Source organism: Ixodes scapularis, unplaced genomic scaffold (genome assembly GCF_016920785.2).
Source record: "Ixodes scapularis isolate PalLabHiFi unplaced genomic scaffold, ASM1692078v2 PGA_scaffold2__306_contigs__length_199485367, whole genome shotgun sequence".
Classification (NCBI taxonomy): domain Eukaryota; kingdom Metazoa; phylum Arthropoda; class Arachnida; order Ixodida; family Ixodidae; genus Ixodes; species Ixodes scapularis.
In genome coordinates, this window is record NW_024609857.1 from 158,964,080 (window position 1) to 158,985,397 (window position 21,318).

Here is a 21,318-nt window from a genome sequence, read left to right on the forward strand (position 1 = left end):
TGTGTATACCGTCCTGAATATGTAAATTTATATACAGTAAAACCTCGTTATAACAAAATGGGATATAACAAACTAATGGATATAACAAAGCAATCATAATTCCCCTTGCTTGCTAATAGAATGGAGAAATGGACATTGGCTATAACAAACTAATGGTTATAACGAAATAACTACGACCGCTCCTTCAACTTTGTTATAACGAGGTTTTACTGTATCTTTTTATTTTTCTCTGACACGTCGTACTACCCACACTTGCTACAACACTCCATGGAGGGCGAATAACATGCCTGAATAAAGAAGACAAAAATTGCTGGTTTGTTGTTCTGTCATTCAAATGAACTGAGGCAACAGCCATGGCACTGCACACCCTGCTGCACATAGGCTGCACGCAACCATTCTCCATCATCCTTTCAGACCTGGCAAAGGTGTAAAAATTACATTGCCACGTGACGTCACAATTTCCCCGCTAAATTTAGAAGAGAAATTCTTCCACTAAATTTAATGGGGAAACGCTCCGCGTAAAGTCCCAGTGTCGTACAAAGTCGCAAAATCATGTGACATTGTGATTCCCCCCTAAATTTGGCAGGAAACATGTGCCCCTAAATTTAGCAAGCCACACCGGATCTGTTGCAAAACCTCGCGTATAACGGCCGTAGCCGCAAAAGTCGTACTGGGTCCCCGGACGTGCTTAAGCAGGCAGAGGAGGCAGTCGACGGCCGCGTTGGCGAAGACGCCCGGGTTGTCCGTGCCCAGGAAGGCGTCGAAGACGTCCAGGACCACCCGCAGGTGGTGGGTCCGCTCCAGCTGCTCCCTCTCCGAGCCGCCAAGGCCCCGCTGCGGGCAGCAGACGGTGGCCGAGCCGGGCATTCTCACCGCCCGCAGGGCCCCGAACAGGGGCCGCCAGCCAGAACGGATCTCGGCCGTCGAGCCTTCCACAAACTCGCAGATGGAGCTCACAATCTGGAAAGAGAAAAGTAATCGAAAACTTTGTTTTAAAGACAGTGAACAAACAGAAAGGAGGAAACCGTCCCTCGATTTCTCCTTTCCCTCAAAGGAGAAACCCCTTTTCTTCTTCCTGTAGGGAGTAGCTCTCGGACACTCTCTTTTTAGGTGAGGGGGAGAGAAGAGCAAAAGATGGAATGGGGGGAATATCTAGTCCCGTCTCCTTCCTCGAGGAGACTGGACTAGGAGCACACATCTAAGGAAAAGGAAGAAGAGGCAAGAGGAAGCAAGGATCAAAAGAAAGGAAGACAACTTCACCACCATTACCACCATCTCCTGCCTCCCCCGCGCAATTTTTTCCGCTCGTCCTATTCCCTACCCTTTCCCCTTACCTTACCCTTAGAGTAACTCGTCAGCATTATCCACCAACGTCGTCGGTTTTGATTTTTAGATCAATAAACGGTTTTGGAACTGAACTGAGGAAGAACATTGAAGAACGGTTTCCTGCCCCAGAAAGAGCTCCCTGTGTGCCAGCCTTTAGAGGGACACTGACACCCCCCCTTCCAAAATTTTTTTTTTTTTTTTTTTTTTTTTTTTTTTTAATTTTTTGAGAGGTTATGGTGTCGGGAGATTACCCAATGAATATTTTGCTACAGAGTCACATATATTTTTAATAAATCCAAAAAAACTCAACTGCTCGAAACTGAAACATGAGCATAGAAGCTCATGGCTGGAAACATGTGGCTACACCCGACTGCATTTTTTTTTTTCTTCGTTTCTCCGGCATGTACAGCAGACGGCAAAGTTGCATGCACTGTTTGTTGTGTGATTGTTTTGCACTTATATCCTTTCTGCTCGATGTTCTGCACTTGAAGGTCGATTGGCCGGTGCTACGAACGACAGTTCCGAAGTAGCGGCACCACATCCGTCGCAACGTTGGTCTGTCATGCGCCGCCGTCGCCTCGTTTAGCCGTTCAGCCCACAGTACGTCGCCATATTGAGAATGACATGTATTTGTACTTCCTGTGACCTGTGCAAGATTTTTTTTCGTTCAACATATTCGCAGGTCTTTGGGGGCCACAAAAACGAGGTTCATATTCTTTTCCATTTTTAAAATTAAATGTGTGCCTTAGATGACCCACAACTTTAAATATATCTGGTAGACAGAGTTTGAATGCCATGTGACCATGGAAAAGAGTGTGAGCGCGACTGAAACCGGCCAATTCTCAACCAGCTGTTTTCGGGGGGAAAGAAAACGAATTTTGAGCCGCAAATTGTGTTCTGGATAGGTGGGCTCTTAGAGGTCATGTTCAAATAAAACCCTCAGCAAGCATAAATACCCTGTCAATGTCTTTTTAAAGGCTTGCCTACAGTTTTTCCTGAGGATTTCTTCCACACCCTTATTTGTTCTCCTCTCCCTACAGCAGTTGGGGGTACAGCAACGCAACCTACGCTCCATTTCACTTCAAGTGTGTAGCAGAAGCTACAAGAGTGAGCTCCGGGCTTTCGGCATCTCTGCCAAGCACGCACGCTCGCGCAGTGCAAGCACTATTCACAGCAACATGCTCCTGCCTGTAGCTTTGAATTCGCTCGCACATAAAGTAAAGCAAACTATAAATAGCAAGGTCGTATTGCTGTTTTTTCTGTGTTGCCTACCAGTGGTCAGCATGAAGCAGTGGTGTAGCCAGGGGAAAGACTTGTGGGGCTTTTTGGCCAATGTCTAGGCAATTCTGTTGCATACATGAAACATTCTAGCACCACAAATGTTTAATGATAATCTGAGTTTCCAGACGCTAGACACCTATTTTCACAGTGCTCTTCATCAGATAGTTTAATGCGTACCATGTGTACAGTTGATAGTTGCTCCTAGAATGAAGCGATATTACCGCTAATCCGGCTTATCCCAGAGCCTGGTAAGTCCAGAGCCTTCCATACTCTTGGGTGAAACCAGCTGAACGAAGGAAGGAGGATGACAGGAGAAAAGAATGGCGAACCGACTGCTGGACTACCAACTGTTTTATAACATCTTCCTTTTCTTATATTAATTTATATACATTACCCCTTTTTCTTTTTCTTTCCCATTGCTCTTGTTTTTTGCTATTATTTTTTTTTCTCCTGATTTTAAGCAATTACCCGTGAAGGGTGCCGTGTAGAAAGAGTTTTTCTTTGACGTGCAAAGTGATTGAAGAGAGCACTTGTCATCTTCATCATCTATAGCAAGGGCCTCTAACACCTCCCTTGCTCCCTGGTTTTTATGATGTCTTATTATGTGAAGATGGTCGAGCTCTGCTTTACACAGGCATGTTCAACAATGGGCAGCTAAATGTACTGGTCCCGCGAGCTTCCTAAAGTTTGCTGCATGTTCGTGTGCTCGGTCGTTAATACATCGACCGGTCTGTCCGATGTAGCAGCGCCCACATGTTAGCGGTATGTTATATATAACTTCCATTTCACAAGGAGCGTATTGTGTTTGGTGCCTGGTGTTACACTTTTCTTTGGTGTTGATTTGTGCTTGAATAATTTTGCAGCACATTGAATAAGCCTTATTAGGCACCGAGCGGAGAACTTGCACGTTTTGCCGGTTCGCTATCTTTTTTAACTTATGGGTAACCCCGTGAATATATGGGATCACTTCAAAGGGTGGTCTGGGTTTTTAGGGGCGAAGCTCCTTAGGGTCTAGCCTTGTCCGTCCAGCGTCCGTGCTCACATCGATCTTGCTGGAGCTCGTGCTCGTGAGCTCACGTGCTCACACGCTCGTGTAGGGCAAAAAAAAAAAAATTACGAAAAAAAGAAAAATGTTTGTGCAGTCGACAGGATTCGAACCTGTGCGGGGAGACCCCAATGGATTTCTAGTCCATCGCCTTAACCATTCGGCCACGACTGCGGGACGAGTAGGGGGCTCTGAGATGTGATAATAACTCAAGAACTGGGGATGTCATGGATGAAACGTTGCATGTAGCCGCTCAACGCCTCGTTGCTGTCAAATGCATATATAATCGCGTTAAACTTTGCATGCATTGGCTCAACGTTTATAGACGAGAGGGCGCTGCGGTCACCATGCGTATGTAACCATGTTCCATACCACACATTCTCTTTGCGACATGGATGAAAACGAACGAAAGGCTCGGCATGCTGCGGCTCAGCATCTACGCAGACAAGCACCACCAGAGCTTCGCCCCAATCAACATTATTCACCACGTGGAGATGCAATCAATTTTTTTGTTTGTTGAGTCGTAGCATTATTCCTCTTGATGGTGCAGCATCATACTGCATCACAGATGGAGGCCATCTGTGATGCAGTATGAATAACCCTTCATGGGGTTACCCTCCACAGGGTTACCCATAAGATAAAAGACAGCGAACCGGCAAAACGTGCAAATCCTCTGATCGGTGCCTAATAAGGCTTATTCAATGTGCCGCAAAATTAATCGAACACAAATCAACACCAAAGAAAAGTGTAACACCAGGCACCAAACCCAATACGCTCCCTGTGAAACGGAAGTTATATATAACATACCGCTAACATGTGGGCACTGCTTCATCGGACAGACTGGTCGATGTATTAACCACTGAGCATGCGAACATGCAGCAAACCTTAGGAACCTCGCGGGACCAGGACATTTAGCTGCTCATTGTCGGACATGCCTGTGTAAAGCAGAGCTCGACCATCTTCACATAAGAGGACACCATAAAAACCAGGTTGCAAGGGAGGTGTTAGAGCTAGGCCCTTGCTATATAGACGAAGAAGATGACAAGTGCATGAGCATCCGTTCAATCACCTTGCACGTCAAAGAAAAACTCTTTCTACACGGCACCCTTCACGGGTAATTGATTAAAATCAGGAGAAAAAAAATAAGAGCAAAAAACAAGAACAATGGCAAAGAAAAAGAAAAAGAAGGAATGGATATAAATTAATAGAACAAAAGAAAGATGTAATAGAAAAGTTGGTAGTCCAGCGGTCGGTTCGCCATTCTTTCCTCCTGTCGTCCGCCTTCCTTTGTTCAGCTGGTTTCACCCAAGATGTATCAGAACTAACTAGCTCAGCTTATTCCCTTAGTAAGTTACCTTCCACACTATCGAGCTCCACTCCCTCCGTGTGCACAGGAGGTTCAGCTCCTCATTGCCAACCCCTTTAGTCTTATGACCTCCCAAATTAAGCAATCAGCATCGAGCACCTCACTCCTCCTCACCCGCCCGACACCTAATCAGCGTCGAGCCTTAAGAGGACACGCTTTTATCTGGGCTTCGCGAAATGCCGAACACCTAGCCAAACAATGTTTTATGTTAATATATTTTGTAACTTGAGCTGCAAACCAACCTTTTTCAAGAACGTCTGATACACGTAAAGCAGAGTATGCCGATCCCATTTAGAATATGGCCCCAAAGAAACCAATAGCATAGTCCTTGGAAATTAGAAATGCACTTGTTTCAGCCAGAAAGGAAAGAAAGCCGAAGATCATATGAAAGCAATCAATCCAATCAAGAGAAAGTCACATTTCTAAAATAACAATGACCAAACTTAGATACCCTCAATGCAACTGCATGAAAAAAAGGAGATTAATGCAAGATGCCAACCAAGGCCTACCTGTTCCTGAATGTCGACATCGCAGAGTTCAAGGCAGAGGATGTTCTCGAAGGGTTTGAAGAGGGCCTCGTTAAAGTGAAAGTGTGGGAGGTCAATGTGGGCCGACAGCAGAGCCCCCACAATGTCGTGGATCGAGGCCACTGCACGCTTGGCAATCACTTGGTCCTTATGGCAGGCCACCTGCCAAGAAACAACATCAGGTAAGTGAAGGTACCGTGGAAGGGTCCTCAAGAAATAAGAAAAGTGTGGCATCCCTGCAAGACTAAGTCTAAGTGGAAGTTGTTTTGTAGATTCTTCAATTACACAAAATTTAGATGAACTTTGCTGCCAATGCAGCTATCTCTTTCGATGGTATTTTATCGCATGTGCAGGACAACTTAATGCTTCAGACATATGGCAAACAGTGATTTTAGGATTGATTCAAATAAGTCAAATAGTCATGCATTAAAAAATTTTCACTCAGACTAAGGCCAGTCAACGACTTTTATTTTGTTGTGACCTAATTCATGAATTCCACAAATAGAAAGTAATAAAGAAATACTGATCATAAAAGTGCATCACTAATGGGTTCATGGGGCCCAATAACCGTTTACTCCCAATCATAAAATGTAGAATCACATTGACACCTCAACTTATAAGTTTTCCTGAATGTTATACTCATGAACGCCAGCCCCATTGAACTTGCGCAGAGTATGTGCATTAATTTTCTGTGTCGCGCTTGCGTTCCCAGTTTTTATGTCCCAAAAACTGCCTAGCAACACGGCTGACGTGACCAACCTACTGAGTCAATCCTCTTCCTCTTCTTTCCCTTCCACTCCCCATCTTTTTCACCTTTCTTTCCCTCTGCAGCTGCCACATCGCATTTCTTGTATTCTCGCACAGGTGGGCATGACCTGGCACTAAGCTTGGAAAATTCAGGCTTTTGCAGCAGCCCGTTTACTTTTTTACATCTCTTTCCAGTATGCACACACTTCTGCTGTGTTCGGCAGCTGTTTCCCTAGTTCCCCCGGTTAAGCTAGTTCTATTTTGAGTAAACTTTGTGATTGTGCACAGCAAACTTTACCCCATGGGCCAGCTTAACTGGCTCGGAAATTTTGCTCACTCTTAATGGCCTACATTCTTTGGCTATGATTATAGACCATCTATTAAAAACAGTGCTAAAAAAAGTTTACAATATTTTAATACAAATGAGAGCCTGCTACAGCCGTGAAAGCCTATGTAAAAAAATTTATTGTGCGAGAGTTGCTTCTTGTTATATCTGTAGACGGCAAAAATGTTATCGGTTCTTAACACTTCCTCCAATCATAGGTATGCGTTTTTACCGCATTCTTCTTAAAAACGTATTAGTGGTAGTGTTGTGCAAATATTCAAATTCTTGAATGGTAGTTTGGAATAAAACACTATTTGGTATTTGCTTCGAAGTGAACTGCGATATTCATACTTTTCGAAGTGGTGCTTGCGGCAGGTTAACCCCGTAAAGTGCGCATCTCATCCAGCCCCTATGCATAGCAGGAAAGCAATACCCGCGACCTCCGCAGGTATTGCTTCCCTGCTACGCACAGCTCTCCGATGAGAAGCGCACTCAACGGGGCAGACCCGGTGCGATTATGCAGGAATTTATGTTTGGCAGCAATGTCTTGACAACCCGCGTTCATCATTCATACTTGTTTTGTTTTTATTTTGTCAAATATGAAATGGAATGTCTTGACAACCAGCGTTCATCATTCGTGCTTGTTTTGTTTTTATTCTGTCAAATTTGAAATAGAAGAAAAAATATAAGCATATAGTAAACAGATTTATAAACACCCTCAATTAGGATAACTGCAACAAATCTGTCGTTTACATGCCACAGTTTATATAGCAGTTATATTAAAATAACCGAGCTTAGAGGTAGAGAAGTGGAAGGTTGGGAAGAACCTTTCGGATGAATTTTAGCTAAAGCATGGCGCTTAATTGTGAGAGACAAAAGGAACTATTCAATATTCAATTCAACAATGTCTGATCAAAACCATTATTCACTTTATACTATTCCACATGACTAATTAGTGGATGATGAACAAAACATCATCCACTAGAAAGATGAAAACAAAAAGCGATGAAATCGGCTGTGGAAATAGGTGCTAAAAAACACCTCTCAAATTCCTAAGAAATAAACAACAAAATTCTATGCTCTAAGTATGTCAATAACTCTTGGACAAGGATAATAAAACATAAAATAAAACATAAAACTTCGGTGCTAAAAATGATTCATAATGCAAATATATGAAAGAAACTTTTGGCAGCTTTTGCATTGAAATCCATACTAAGAAGCCATCTACACACTATATGTTCAGCCATTGGAGGAAGTCATGGAAGTGAGGAGGCTTTTTAGTAGGGGCTTCTCTTGCCCTTCTTAACCTGCAACACAATATAGCTATACACTTTGTTGAAGATTAAACTAGTCAACTTAAAAATACCGTCATAAGCTTACACCTTTAGCAGGCATTTCGACAATGTAGCCAAAACATATTTAAGCCAAAATACAAAACACTTGTCCATGGTCGGTGATTTTTTTTTTTTTTTTTTGTTCTTGTCTTCATCATTATTTTAATCATGAATTCATACCAACTGAGTCAGCTTTCTACTTCCTTTATACATTAAAGAGTACTTGAGTTCATAAACTCTGTCTATGAACATAAAGAACACAGTTAAATGGGTCCAAACGGAAGTGCTGAAGGAAGGCTACCTCGACAAAGTGAGGAGCCACGATGCTCCAGGCTTTCATGATGTGCACTAAGGGCCTGCCTCCCCGAGCACACCTCAGCATGACCTCGCTCAGCCTGTTCAGCAACAGCAGAGGGTACTGAGCTCCACCACCCTGGTTCGGCTGATGGTGCTGGTGCTGCTGCTGACCCTTGCTGAAGAGCTGGGCACGGCTGGCAGCACACAGCTCTGACAGGAACCCCACCAGGGCGCACAGGTTCAGCTTGCCAGCGGCTTCGTCAAACAGCCTGAGGCAGAGTAGGACCAATTCGGGAGTGTTGCCTTTGACATAGTTCATACATGGTTTACTAAATTTAGTAGCCTATTCTTAACCAGTAAAACATGCACTCAAGAATCTCAATAAACAACCTAAAACTCGTGGAAGACTTGTATGCAATGCCATTTCTACCTGTGGCTGCAGGAAGCAATGAAAAACAAGCCACTGCGAGTTCTTTGAACCGCTAGAGCGACTCTTAGAGTGCATGGGTCAAGAACACTTCATCCCACTGGACGTTGACGTTGTGGAGTTTTTCCATTGACGACACTATTGCTGCCGCATAGAACTTGGTAATCAAAGTGCTCATCAACCGTGCTGTTGACAAGAATGCTGCGGAGGCACCGAGCAAAAAAAAAAAGTGGTGAAAGTAGAGGCATATTTTTGAGCGTATTTCATTAGTACTTCTATAGAAGCATCCTTTATGTACGGTTGGATGCAACCAAAATGGAGTCTGCAAAGACGCTCGAAAGCACTGCGAGTAGTCCCATATCAAATGTTTTCGTTTGCGATAGAAGCTTGCTCTCTCCTGCATTTCTTTTTAGCATGCTCACAAGGACGTACTCTCCCCACGTGCCAGCTAGAGGTTGTGCTTTCTGCATATCCACAGCTCCTTGCTCTCCAGCAAAGAGAGATGTTCATCTTCAGGCATGTTAGCATATACAAACTGAGGGAGGAGAGGAGATGAGAGTGCGTGGGGATGCCAGAGTGCCAAGCTCTGCCTGGTATGATTATAATGGGTCTCTATTCGCTGTTCAAACGCGTTCGAATGCAAACACCGATCGCTGGATGCCGGAGTTTGGCATTCGAATGCATTTGAAAAGTGAGTTGAGACAAAGTCTTTGCGTCTCCCCACTAATCATTCCAACCAGAGCTCAGCGCTCAGACGCCCCGCAAGCTCTCGTCTTCCTCCTCTTCCTCGGTTTCTTCCCTCATAGATTCTTGAATAAGGGCTCTAACAAATACGACTGCTAGTTCGCTGTAGTTACTTTGCATTTAAAAGCAAATAAAAACGGGACAATGGCTTTTGCACAAGCCTATGCCATAACGTGCATGACCGTGACACATTGAGTGCATCGAAATCTACCATAAAATCCCGAGCGAGCGCCCACTCATAATTTGGAAATAAATCATAAAAAACTAAGGGATGGGTGCTTCTTGAGTCATCAATATGTAAAGATAAGTCTTTTGTGCATTTTTCTTATGTTATAGAATTGAGGGGTGAGCATTTATTGTGGAATGGGTGAATGCTCGGTATTTTACGTTACTTCTTTTCTGTGATGTCCAGATGTGACAAAATGTTGTCGACTTCATTATTACTGGGTTCAATTGTAGCCTCTTTGCTACGAAAGATATTCTTAAATAGCTAGGGGAAGCTTTACAGTCTAGTAGCAACCGTGGTCTCCGGTGATCCTAACCATCGGACTCACCTGTCCACAAGCTGAGAAAGAGCTTCGACAATGGGTTCCAGCTGCTTGCCGGACAAAACGCAAGAACCAGCAGCCTGGGTGGAGCTCTTCACCATGTCGGCCACGCTCATGCTTTGCACCGAGACGGATCCCGGCATGGGCGCCGGCTCCAACATAGCTTCATCCCTGCAGTAACAAACAAATTCCAGGTGCCTCTTTGACTGTAGCTCTTCGACGTGACCTCCATGACGTTATGATTTCAAGCTTTGAGAAACCTTCTGCATGGTTTTCAAGTCAAAAGCTGTCAAAGACCGGAAGCATGGAATGTGTTGGGAATGAGCTGAGCACATGCTATATTAGTGCGACATCATGAGGTCACATGACTGACGTCACACGTCATAATGTCACGTGACATCAGTCCCGCGATCTCAGGTTGTCCGGCCAACACTGTCATCATATCATGTAATGTCATGATGACGTCATGACAGCATAACGTCACAGTGATGTCCTCACGGCATCACCCGACATCTTGACCTGGCGTCACATGACATCATAATGAAGTCATTATAAAGTCATCATTACATCATGGTGTCATGTAACATCACAGTCCTCCAAGACAGCTCTTCATGATGGTTCTTCGCAACGGTTCTTCATGACGGTCTTCCCAAAGAATTATCTGATAAAACACACTCTCTGTTAAAGCTGATGCAAACAATGAAGTAGATAATCCACCATTTTAGAAATAACTGGCACCACCTTAACGGAAAACTGGGTTTGAGGATTCTCGGAATGAAACAATGAGTGCATTAGGCAGGAACAAGTGCCTTAGAATTAAGTAGGAAGCAAAAAGATAAGCCCCAATAGGCACAAAAAGGACTTTTGCGAGAGCCCAATCTAGGTTACTGTGGCTGAATAGAGCCAGCAGGATAGCTTCTTAGGACAAAGGAATGCCCACGCTTGCTCAAGGCTAACATATTTTCGTACCATAACCTCCTGAGCCGGTGATTTTCAAAAATGCTCCATCGGCATCAAAAAAAGGACAAACTAAACTTGCTCAGTCTTGTTTTAAGACAATGGTAAGCTGCTTATAGGAGGCTGTAGATGAAAAGTCATACCTTCCAGGAATTCAGAAATAGGGATATATGTGAAAGACAGCACCAAAAATGTAGGAAATGCTGTTCGAAATTTGACGAGCTATAAAGAGGAAACTGCATCAGATGAAAAAGACTAAACTGAAATATTAGGTACTATGCTTGTTATTATATAGCTTCTTGGGCAGGCATCTTACATTTCTGATCTTGAAAAATGAGAAAGTAAATCAACTTCAAAATCAGTGTGTGTGCTTGAGGGCTAAAACTGAGAAACAATCCAAATATCTCAATGTAAGCAAAATATTGAATATACTTAAAGCACATTCTTCAAGTTTCGCCTAAACTAGACTTCAAAGTGTGCAACTTTAATTATGAGTCAACTTCCTACTATCCATTTGGGCATTTTAATAGATGAAATTAGATAAGCATATGAGAGGAGCAAGAAAACGCAATGAGAAAAAACATCTTTTACTTCTACACTTATCACATAGAAAACTCCAATCCTTCTATATTCTCCCCCAGAATAAGTGCACATTCTTGGTCACCCTGTTTCTGAGAGCTTGATAAACAAGTACCATAAAATCTCCCGAGATGCCCCACCCCCCAGAAATAGCCTACCCCTATTTTTGGCTTAATTTGCTATATTTTTTTAAACACCGAAAGATAGCCCATTCCTAATAATTATTAGTGTTGGGAACAATGATGGCCTCGGCATAAATGCGGCTAGTTAGCTATGGCGGGATATAAGCGAATGTTGCAGACTGGGAAGTACAGTCGCCTTTGCTTCATTGCCCCTCGCCACCATAACAAGCTTGGAAGGGACACGACTCAAGAATAGCAATTTTTTTTTACTTTTCTTGATTGTACATCGAAAGTTAGCCCACTCCATATTTTCACCTGATTTGCTCTTGATTTTAGGTGGCTATCTCTCAGGATTTTACAGTATGTAGACACATCCTATTCAGAGACTCAAAGAGTACCAATGGGCCAAGCTCTAATAAGAAACACTCAGGTACAATCCAGCATTCATTATTCCTTCACACTTTCAAAAACTGAAATAGCCTAACCACTAAAAGAAGAATTCTAGTTATTTAAACTCATTTCTGAAATGTGTGTGAAAACAACCTATCATTGAGCAAAAACCTATCTTTGTTTTGCTTGCATGTTTTTTTTTTATTTGTTTTATTTGTGCTGTTGCTATACCTTTGTGCAATGTTAAATATTGCAATTGGGGTTGTTTGCCATTCTGACCATGTCTTTTTCGCTGTAGTGACTGTTATTCCAGCAACCATTCCTAAAACAGTTTTAAACAAGAGCCAGTGGTACAAGTATAAATAAATAAGAAAAAAAAAACAAAGTGAGTTCAATACAATGCTGCTTACTCGTAGCATTCGGTTGGGGGCTGGAGGACGAGGCTGTCCGATGAAGGCTTGGGAGAAGCTGGCGGCTGCTTCTTGTCACACCTCGAGAAAGCTGAGAACTGCAGCTTCAGCTGGCTTGCCACTGAGGACTTGCCCTGGAAGCAGCTCCGCTCCAGCTCCAGAATGTAGCAGCAGCACCTAGGGTGGAAACTCCTTGCTGTAGCTTGGTAACTGCACCCATTGCTTTTGCAGTCCCATTAGAGACACAAATTTCGCAATATAATAAAATTTAAAAAAAAATTCAAGAAGTCACTTGATGCTCGTTTCATGATACAGTTGAACCTCGATTTAACGAAGTTGCTGGGACTCGCTTATTATTTCGTTAAATCGGGAACTTTGTAGACATTTTTCGGGCATAGGCTGCGCGGGGAGTCCGAATTTGTTCGTTAAATCGGGAAATTTGTAAAATCGGGTTTTGTTAAATCGAGGTTCAACTGTAGCAAAAGCATTAGGGAACAAAAGGCTGAGCACTCTTTTTCCTGTCAGTGACTCTATGAAATCATTACAAAAGTAGTTGTAATTGTAACTTATGACAAAAAAATGAAAATCAGTTAAATTATAATTAAAGCTCCTTTTAGCCAAAATGACTAAAAGGCTTTCACTAAAGCCCGTTCATGTTTCCCCTTATTCTCCAATATGCACACACGCTTCTAATGTACTTGATTCCCTTGCATCTGCTAGTTTCATTTCACGTGGAGTTCAAAGTTCATGCCCGTTGGTGACTATGACATCACAATAAAGAAAGGCTCTCCCTTTTAAAAATAGGTTCATACAAACACAAATTCCACAGAATCCCTAGTCGCCTTTAAAAGAAACTCACTCAACAACCACACTGACCCCACCTTCGTTCAAACTGCGAAACAACGATGCTGCTATTGTCTCGATGTTGCAAGCAATGTGCTAAGAAGTTGAGGTGACAGTTAGCAAAACAGCTGGATGGCAGCTGCTACGATAAAACAGGCCCAGTGCTTTCTACTTCCAATAAGAGCACATATTAACAAGTCAACCAGATTTCTTCCCGTCATTGACACCAGCCTTACACCGCTCGCACTGGTGCGAGCGCATCAAGCTTCAATGCTTTGTGTTAGCATGCTAAGAGCAGTCATGACGCAGAGAGATGTCTCCATTCACTCAATGGGTTCACAAGTTTTGTCAGAGTTCTTTGGTTACTCCCTTTGAAGAACAGTAAAAAAAAACACCTCGACCTATATTTTAATAAATATGATAGACACACTACATTGTTGCGTGAAAATGGCTTCCTGTCTTACCTACAGCACCACAAGAGCATTATCGGTTGATATACGTTTTTACGGATCCTATGGTTCTTTATCTAGTCCCCCGATGAACTTATCAACACGTGTTCTGCGTATGTACAAGGTCTCCCAAAAATATTTACAATGTTTTTTTTGTTTTCTTTCAATTGCAAATATAAACTATGCATCGTCAAACGCTCGGTTTCTGCCCAAACGTAGCACTAATGTTCCGAACCACATGCCATAGTTTCAGAACAAACCGTTATCTAATTCGAAAGTTATAAGGGATATTCATTAATTCGGGGCTGAGTTATGCAACCTACCTCAAAGAGCCCCCATTTTCCCATTGAAAGTTTCAGAAAATCACGAACAACTTTTGAGTAAAATAAGGGTTTGTTCTGAAACTTTGGCACCTGGTTCAGACCACTAGCACTACATTTGGGCAGAGACTGAGGATTTCATGATGTGTACGCTTTATTTTTGCGGTAAAAAAGACACGGTAAACTTTTTGGAGGAACACGCTGTGTTTGGGTAAACACAGTAGTATTCTGGCACGAGAGCTCACCTGAAGACGTGTGGCCAGCAGACCGCGCTGTGACTGCCCAGCTCCAAGCCCCGACTGAGCAACACGTCCATACTGAGCACATGCGAGGAATGCAGCCGGACCGCCTTGCTCCGTCCGGGAAGGACAGTGTTTCGTAGGCGGTCCCTCTTGGACGCCGCCCTCCGCATTTCAGAGGATGCCGCTGCGCTGGAACCGAGCGAAGGACAGGATGCCGCCGCCAGCTGGGCAAAGATAGCGCCGCATTTTGTCTGTAGACCTGCATCAAGTAGTGTCCAAGAGAAACAAATTAGAGTCGCACAACACTTTTTTTAACTAACGTGGAAGTTTAGGCTAGTTGGTATTTCATGATTAAAAATTAAAACAGCGCAAGGACACAGACAAGAACAAGAAGGTAGACGAACCAAGGTTAACTTCCCCCAACTTCGCACACGATGTGTCAAGGAAGAAGGCTATCGGAGAATGGTCCTTTTAAAAGCATAAAAAATGGGTAAATACACACCAGCAAACAAAGGTTTCCTTTGAGGCCTCAGAATGGTCGCCCACAATTCATTTTGAGATGGCATCATTATGCCTTATACCGTGATATCCCAAGTCATAGGCCATCTCCGAGTCATCGCTCACCCCACTTTTTGGCAAATATTGATTTCCAAAATAACACCCGAGTGATCGCCCACCCTACAGATGCTCCAACGCGGACACCGCGATCCGAAAACGTTCATCCTACCCAAATGATGCGGCCACGGACCTTACCGTTGGAGGACGTCTGTGACAAACTAAAACGAAGGAGGTAAAGACACTTCTCTTTGTTTACGCATTTCCTCCTCGATTTCCACGACCCCAACTCATAGTACATGTGTGCAAAACGAAAATGATGGAGATAACAGAATGAAACTTTGTTTTGCTTAAAACAAAAGTTTGTTCGGACAAAAAAAAATGTTGAAAAGGGTAAATGTTTTTACTGCCCTGAGCTCTATGTTGCCTAAACATTTTTAATTCTCCCTTGTGTGATCTTTAGAACCATATGCATTTTTCTACTCTCCGTAATTATTTTTATAGCAAAGCTGTTATGCGCTAGGATCTGTTAAAAAATGCACCCGCGGATGTGAACAGAAAACTCCTCATTGGTCAAGGCAAGTATGAATAAATAAAAATAAAAAGAGAGAGCAAACAGCGTAAGTCAGCCTGCTTTGGCATTATTAAATAGTGAGGCCCTGATCCCTTGTTATCACCTCTGGGCATCGTCCTTGTGGTCGTCCTAGAAGTCGTCCGAGATGTTGTCCTAGGCGTCATCCTCTAGGCGTCGTTGTCGAGGTCATCCTAAAAGTTGTCCTGAGGTCGTCCTAGACGTCGCCCTAGAAGTCGTCCTTGATGTCATCTTCTAGGCATCTTCCTCGAGGTCATCCTAGAAGTCGTCCTTGAGGTCGTCCTAGACTTCGTTCTCTAGGCATCGTCCTCGAGGTCGTCCTAAAAGTTGTCCTTGAGGTCGTCCTAGACGTCGTTTTAAAATTCGTCCTTGAGGTCATCTTCTAGGCGTCTTCCTAGAAGTCGTCCTTGAGGTCGTCCTAAACTTCGTCCTCTAGGCATCATCCTTGAGATTGTCCTAGAAGTCGTCCTTGAGGTCGTCCTAAATGTCCTCAAATCGTCCTAGACATCGTAAAAATAACAGCTTCGCTGGTCCTCCATCTTCATGTGAAGTGGAAGGGCTCTACAATTTTTTGTAACTCACTATTGTTTCAGCTGTATGTTAACTAATCTCATTATTTATGTAAAAGTAAAATTTCTGTAGTGCGTATTGTGTAAATACATAATTATATGTTGCACAGTGCTATATGTGTGTTTTTTTCCCTACTGAATTGTAAAGAGTGGTGAGGCTCGTCAAGCAGTATAAACTGCTTTTTTCTTGCACCCTAGTTTGTCCTTTCAAACTAAATAAAGGTTGATTGATTGAGATAACAGAAGTAGTAACCCATTCAGGGATCGCGAGGTCAGCAAACGCACCCTATCCTGGAATCACCGTGCCTGGAATGTAACCGCAGAGTGTAAGGTCAAAGTCCGTTTCCACCGAAGTAAGGTCACCACGAACCCACTGCTTCTTCTGGAACGTCGCGACCACGGTTGGTAAGGTTGTGCTATGTTTCAGACAAAGTCAACGGATATATAAAGATTTGCTGGAACACCACACACAGACATTTGCAGAGCGTCCCATTTCAAGCTCAGTGTTCGTGATGTCGCCCACACCCCGCACCAACACCGCCTCAACCCATGTTGATAGCACGCCGCACACGGATGCACACATGTACGCAAGCATGTATGCACCAAACAAAAAAGCTGGGCAACAGGTTGCTCCTTGCGATTGAGAAAGAAACCTACTTGGCTCGAAGCCAAGGTATTTGCCAACGCGATCCCTGGTTTTCCCACTTCCCCAGCATTGCTCTTCGTCGTTTCTTTCGTTCGCCCGCTCGCTCACTCACTCGTTGTGCTTGTTTTTTTTTTTTTTACTAATGAAGAGATTTTAGCAGAGTTAGAAACATCCTTTCATGAAACAAACATTCGTTCTGTATGCCAATCGGCGGTGTTCATCGCGCATATGCAAGCAACAGACTTTGCAATAGTAAAACATTCTTTCACAAGCATTTCTTGCATAACACAAACTAATTTGAGTTATGAGTTAAACGTATGTCTTGTGCAGCCACGCTAGATATGTACAGAAAAATTGGCTTTTTCTTAGCTTTTTCTAAACTTTTTGTGCTTACCCACCGAGACATGTCCCACTCCACTTTTTTTATGAATTTCAGGTGGCAGGGGGGTGGGCAACAACTCAATATATTACAGTATAGTTAGTTGTTTTCTTTTTACCACTCATTTTGCCACATTATAGGCAGACTCGCAAAAAAAAGGTGCCGGGGCCGTTATTTCCCGAGACCCCAAGCAACGCCCAGGACCATAAAAAGTGGCTGTAGCTCATTTTGAGGAAACACTGCATTCCAAATTCTACCTCCTGCTACTGAATTGGAGTAAGCAGTAGGCACTTTTCTGCGACAGACATTAAGAAAGGCCTATCTAGGCAGGCCTTCCTTAATGTCAGTTTGAGTGAAGCCTCAGTGTTCTGCTCAAGGCCCAGCTTGGCTCGGGCCTCCCTGTCGTCAAAGCTGGATCAGCCCATGTACCCTTTCAGGGCGTCTTTCAGTGCTACTTGATTGGCTGACCTGCCCAGCTCTCTCTCGCGCAAATCGAGGCAGTGACAAGCGCCCGACGACAGGCACAGCACGCCATTATGGAACGCGAGTCCTGGACACCATGGCTCCGACGCGGCTAACGCCTTCGAAGATGTAAACCCGAGAGCGTCATACGGTGCAGTGCCCGGTTTATATGACTCCCTCTTGAGCATGCACAAAGTTAAGTAATAGGTATAGTCCCTTTAGCAAAACAACCGCTGCCATTCTGAGACCCTTTGGGAGATACCTGTCCTTGACCTCCCTCCTCAAAAAAACGGAAGGCCAGTTAAGAGCAATGCAAACAAGAATAAGAAAAACAGATATTTCTATCCTTGAAAAAAATTTTCATGAAAACAAAACCAAATGAGAGCTTTGCAAATCTACAAGGGTGATTCAAAGTTGACCGAGACTTTTATTCCTAGAAATAAAATGCAAAATCCGACAAGCACGGAACTTCCCATCAGTTTTTCAAAGTATCCTCCGTGGGCGTCCAGACATTACCGCCATCATTCCAAAAGCTCCTTGACGCCTTTGGCGTGGAAATAATTGGGCTGTGCGGCAGTAGTCAGATGAATGTGTCCGTGTGGTTCATTTGTCGACCTTCGCGCCACAATTGACACCATTCGTTCACTCTTACCCATGATACTGTTTGTTTCCCATGCTGTGCTTGCAATCTTCGCAAAACTTCGGCTGGCTTACTTTCTCCCGCACGAGAAATTCGATTATGCACCACTGCTCCACAGCCTAGCTAGAACTACTGCACGTGCTTCAAAGACGTCGATCCAGGCACTGGATATTCTAGAAGGATTACTTTAACGCCCTCTGTAAGTTTCATAATGCAACAGTTGTTCGGCGATTTCTCAGGAACTAAAGTCCTGGTCAACCTCGAACGTCCTTTGCAGAACCGTGCCTCACCAAGAACGTTGTAAAGCTTGGCAGCCCTCTGCAGCCCGTCCAGGCAGTCAGCCACAGCTTCCCGGGCCTTGCGGCGATCCTCCTTGGCCCCGTCAGTGCCCAGGAGCAGTCCCAGGGAGCTGGCCACACCGCACGAGTTGGTCCCGTTCAGCAGAACACAAAGCACCTCCAGCATCGTGTCCCAGCACGTGGTGAGCACACGGCGGGCAAACTTCATGCCTGCAGTCGTCAAACACCCATCAATTCGATTGTTTGGCTTTTTGTCTGTTATGAAGTCACCCTGAGAAACAAATCGAACACAATGTACCATATATTTTGGTTATTTACTTTAAATATTTTATACGAGGAAGGCGTGCGCGTGCGGTGGTGTGAGCGTAGAGTTTTTAGTCACTGGACACGAAAAATTCACAAAATCCTAGCCAGAAACAGCTTCGCTGTAAAAAGCCTCAACTATGAGCCAGCTTGTTTGTCACGCATATTCCTTGTTTCTATGGCCTGTCTTTTTTTTACAGCGGAGCTGTTAAGGGCTAGCTTCCCCAGGATCGTGTCCGGTATCAAACGCCTGTCGACACAAACCTACCTGGACAGCTACCGCCATCTATAAGTGACGGCGGCAAGCACACAACCAGTCTGGTTGCCGCCGTCGCTCGGAGATGGCAGCAACCTTTCCGGCTATCATAGGAGAATGGATAGTTGGGTGCGTTGGTGGGAATTCATTGTAGGAAACAGCGCGAAGAACAGAAAAGGGCGAAGAAGAAATACACGTGATGAGCGCAGCACTCGTCACGTGTGTTACTTTGTCAAAAGTCAAAAAAGTCAAATTGGACGTTTAGTGATTTATACAGCGTAAGGTTGGTCTGCCAGTAGGGGCGACACTGGTTTACACTGTAGATGAGCAATTTAGCCAGTGCAGTACAACCGCTAGCCTGGGGTCTTTAACGTGCACCACGCAGTAGTGATACACGACCGCACGCCGGTACGATGCTCATCCAGATCGAAACGGGCAGGGGTGGGGCTCGAACCCAGGATCCCTGGGTTCTGCAGCGCGAGCTTTCGCTCCACGCGCGTCGAGCTGGGTGTGCGCTTCAGCCCACTCGGCCACCGATCCCCCCTGTGTTACTTTGTCCTCTTCTGTTTTGCGCGCTGTTTCCTACGCTCTTTTTCGGTTTAGACTTAGGATGGGTCGGCTACACTGCCTTTCGGGGAAAGAAGACTGGCTGCGGAAGGAGTGGCGATATATGCAGCAATGCGAACGGGTCCGTAACCGCCGCAAAGCAGCTGTCGCCTCAACTTCCACTGCGTCGAGCGCTTCAGATTCACTTGCCAAAGAAGAGCACATCGCTCGCCTAAAAAGTTTCCGCCGAGAAGGAACCAGCGATGTAAAGGGCGCCGGCAGGCCAATGCCACAGACGACGATCATGCCACGGAGGCCAAGCGCAAGCGCGAGGCCTGGCGATGACTGCACTCCACGCCGGCTGAACAGTTCCCGGGCGCGACGGCGAGGTTCCAGAGGGAATTCGTGGATTACCCGTTTCGCGTCACGTGCGCCGTGTGCGACCGACTCTGGTTCGCCGAAGACGTATCCACGATCGGCGGCGTGTCGGACGAGAACAAGCCGGAAACACGCGCATGCGCGTTGCGCCAGTGTATCGAGTACAGCTCCGCTGGCCTTCCTTCTTCACAAAAGTAGAAAGGCTAAACGTTTTTTCTTTTGCAATATTTATTACAAGAGCAAGGTGAAATCACAATATGAGGCCAAAACGAGACCAAAGACAGAAACAGGAAATCAAATTATGCAATTTTTAGATAGTGTGAGTTCCCAGTCAATGTGTGGGAATCAGTCTAACCTGCCAGCATGGACGGCGTAAGCTCCACGTTGGTACTGGCCCGCTCCAGTCTCCGGTAGTCCGACAGTTGCCGGGATCCCAGTTGGTCGCTTTCGAGACCATCCATGTCTGCAGAAACCACAAACAGGCACAATCGCTTGCTTGAACAACAATTAATGCGCTGGCATCCGCCTCTTCTAAACTTACTTCTGCATAAGATGTGTTTAGGCGGTACACAAAAAAAACAATAATTTGAAAAGGTTCTTGAAAACTGAATTCCTAACCTGTGGGCCTGATACCTCACGTATACGTCACTACACCATAAGCTTGATCTCTCTGTTTTTATTTTTTTTTTGCGCTATGTATTTATAATGCAAATAGAGCTTCAACAGTGATCTAAATCATGTATGAAGCGTGCATTTGTAACCTGCTGGACTTCCTTGTTTTAAAAAGATTAATCCAAAAAGAATAATTAATGTTAAAATATTTTAAATACTGCCATATTTGCAGTCACCTATGCATGTTGCTCTTTTTTGCGGCAAGCTGACCGCTATTATCTAGATCAGCTTCACTGAAAACTGTGCTTAGGGTGCTTCATTTAGATGATTATGCCAGATAAAAGCAGTAGACGTGATGTTTGATTTTTTGTGGGCTGAAACTTCATTGACCTGTGGAGTTACAGGTGTTTTTACAGCCAGACATGTATCCTTTTGTAACAGATAGTTTCACCACATATCTGCAAACAGCATATTTTCATAAAATTGGACTGAATCATATAGGAATATGACAAAATAAATGAACAACGAACGAAAATGCATTTTCTTCATTTTAGTTCAGATTCCATATCAATAATAAAATTAAAAATATAGGAATATGACACAATAACTGTAAAACGAACGAAAATGCATTTATTGCTTGTCAAACAGTGTAAAATTCATGGCTCCTAAACAGCTTTGTGAACCCCCTGAAGGTAAAAAATGGCCGCATCTCCACGTGGTGAATGATGTTGATTGGGGCAAAGCTCTGATGGTGCTGATGATACTGATTTTATCCATAGGTAGTGCTGATGGTGCCAATTTT

The 21,318-nt window shown here is 44.1% G+C and overlaps 1 protein-coding gene and 1 non-coding gene across 2 annotated transcripts in view; both read right to left on the reverse strand.

Moving 5' to 3' along the window:
• LOC8029617 (brefeldin A-inhibited guanine nucleotide-exchange protein 3) overlaps positions 1 to 21,318 on the reverse strand; it is a 174,526-nt gene that overhangs the window by 124,496 nt on the left and 28,712 nt on the right. Inside the window, exons 16-23 of the mRNA XM_040206181.2 lie at positions 20,260 to 20,367; positions 18,413 to 18,631; positions 14,283 to 14,538; positions 12,426 to 12,602; positions 9,974 to 10,138; positions 8,253 to 8,517; positions 5,528 to 5,707; positions 672 to 960 (exon numbers count right to left, since the gene is read on the reverse strand). Coding sequence (XP_040062115.1) covers positions 672 to 960; positions 5,528 to 5,707; positions 8,253 to 8,517; positions 9,974 to 10,138; positions 12,426 to 12,602; positions 14,283 to 14,538; positions 18,413 to 18,631; positions 20,260 to 20,367 — 1,659 coding nt within the window. The remainder of the gene's footprint in view (positions 1 to 671; positions 961 to 5,527; positions 5,708 to 8,252; positions 8,518 to 9,973; positions 10,139 to 12,425; positions 12,603 to 14,282; positions 14,539 to 18,412; positions 18,632 to 20,259; positions 20,368 to 21,318) is intronic.
• On the reverse strand, positions 3,745 to 3,826 carry Trnas-aga. The gene has a single exon. It is a non-coding gene; the product is annotated as a tRNA-Ser (tRNA).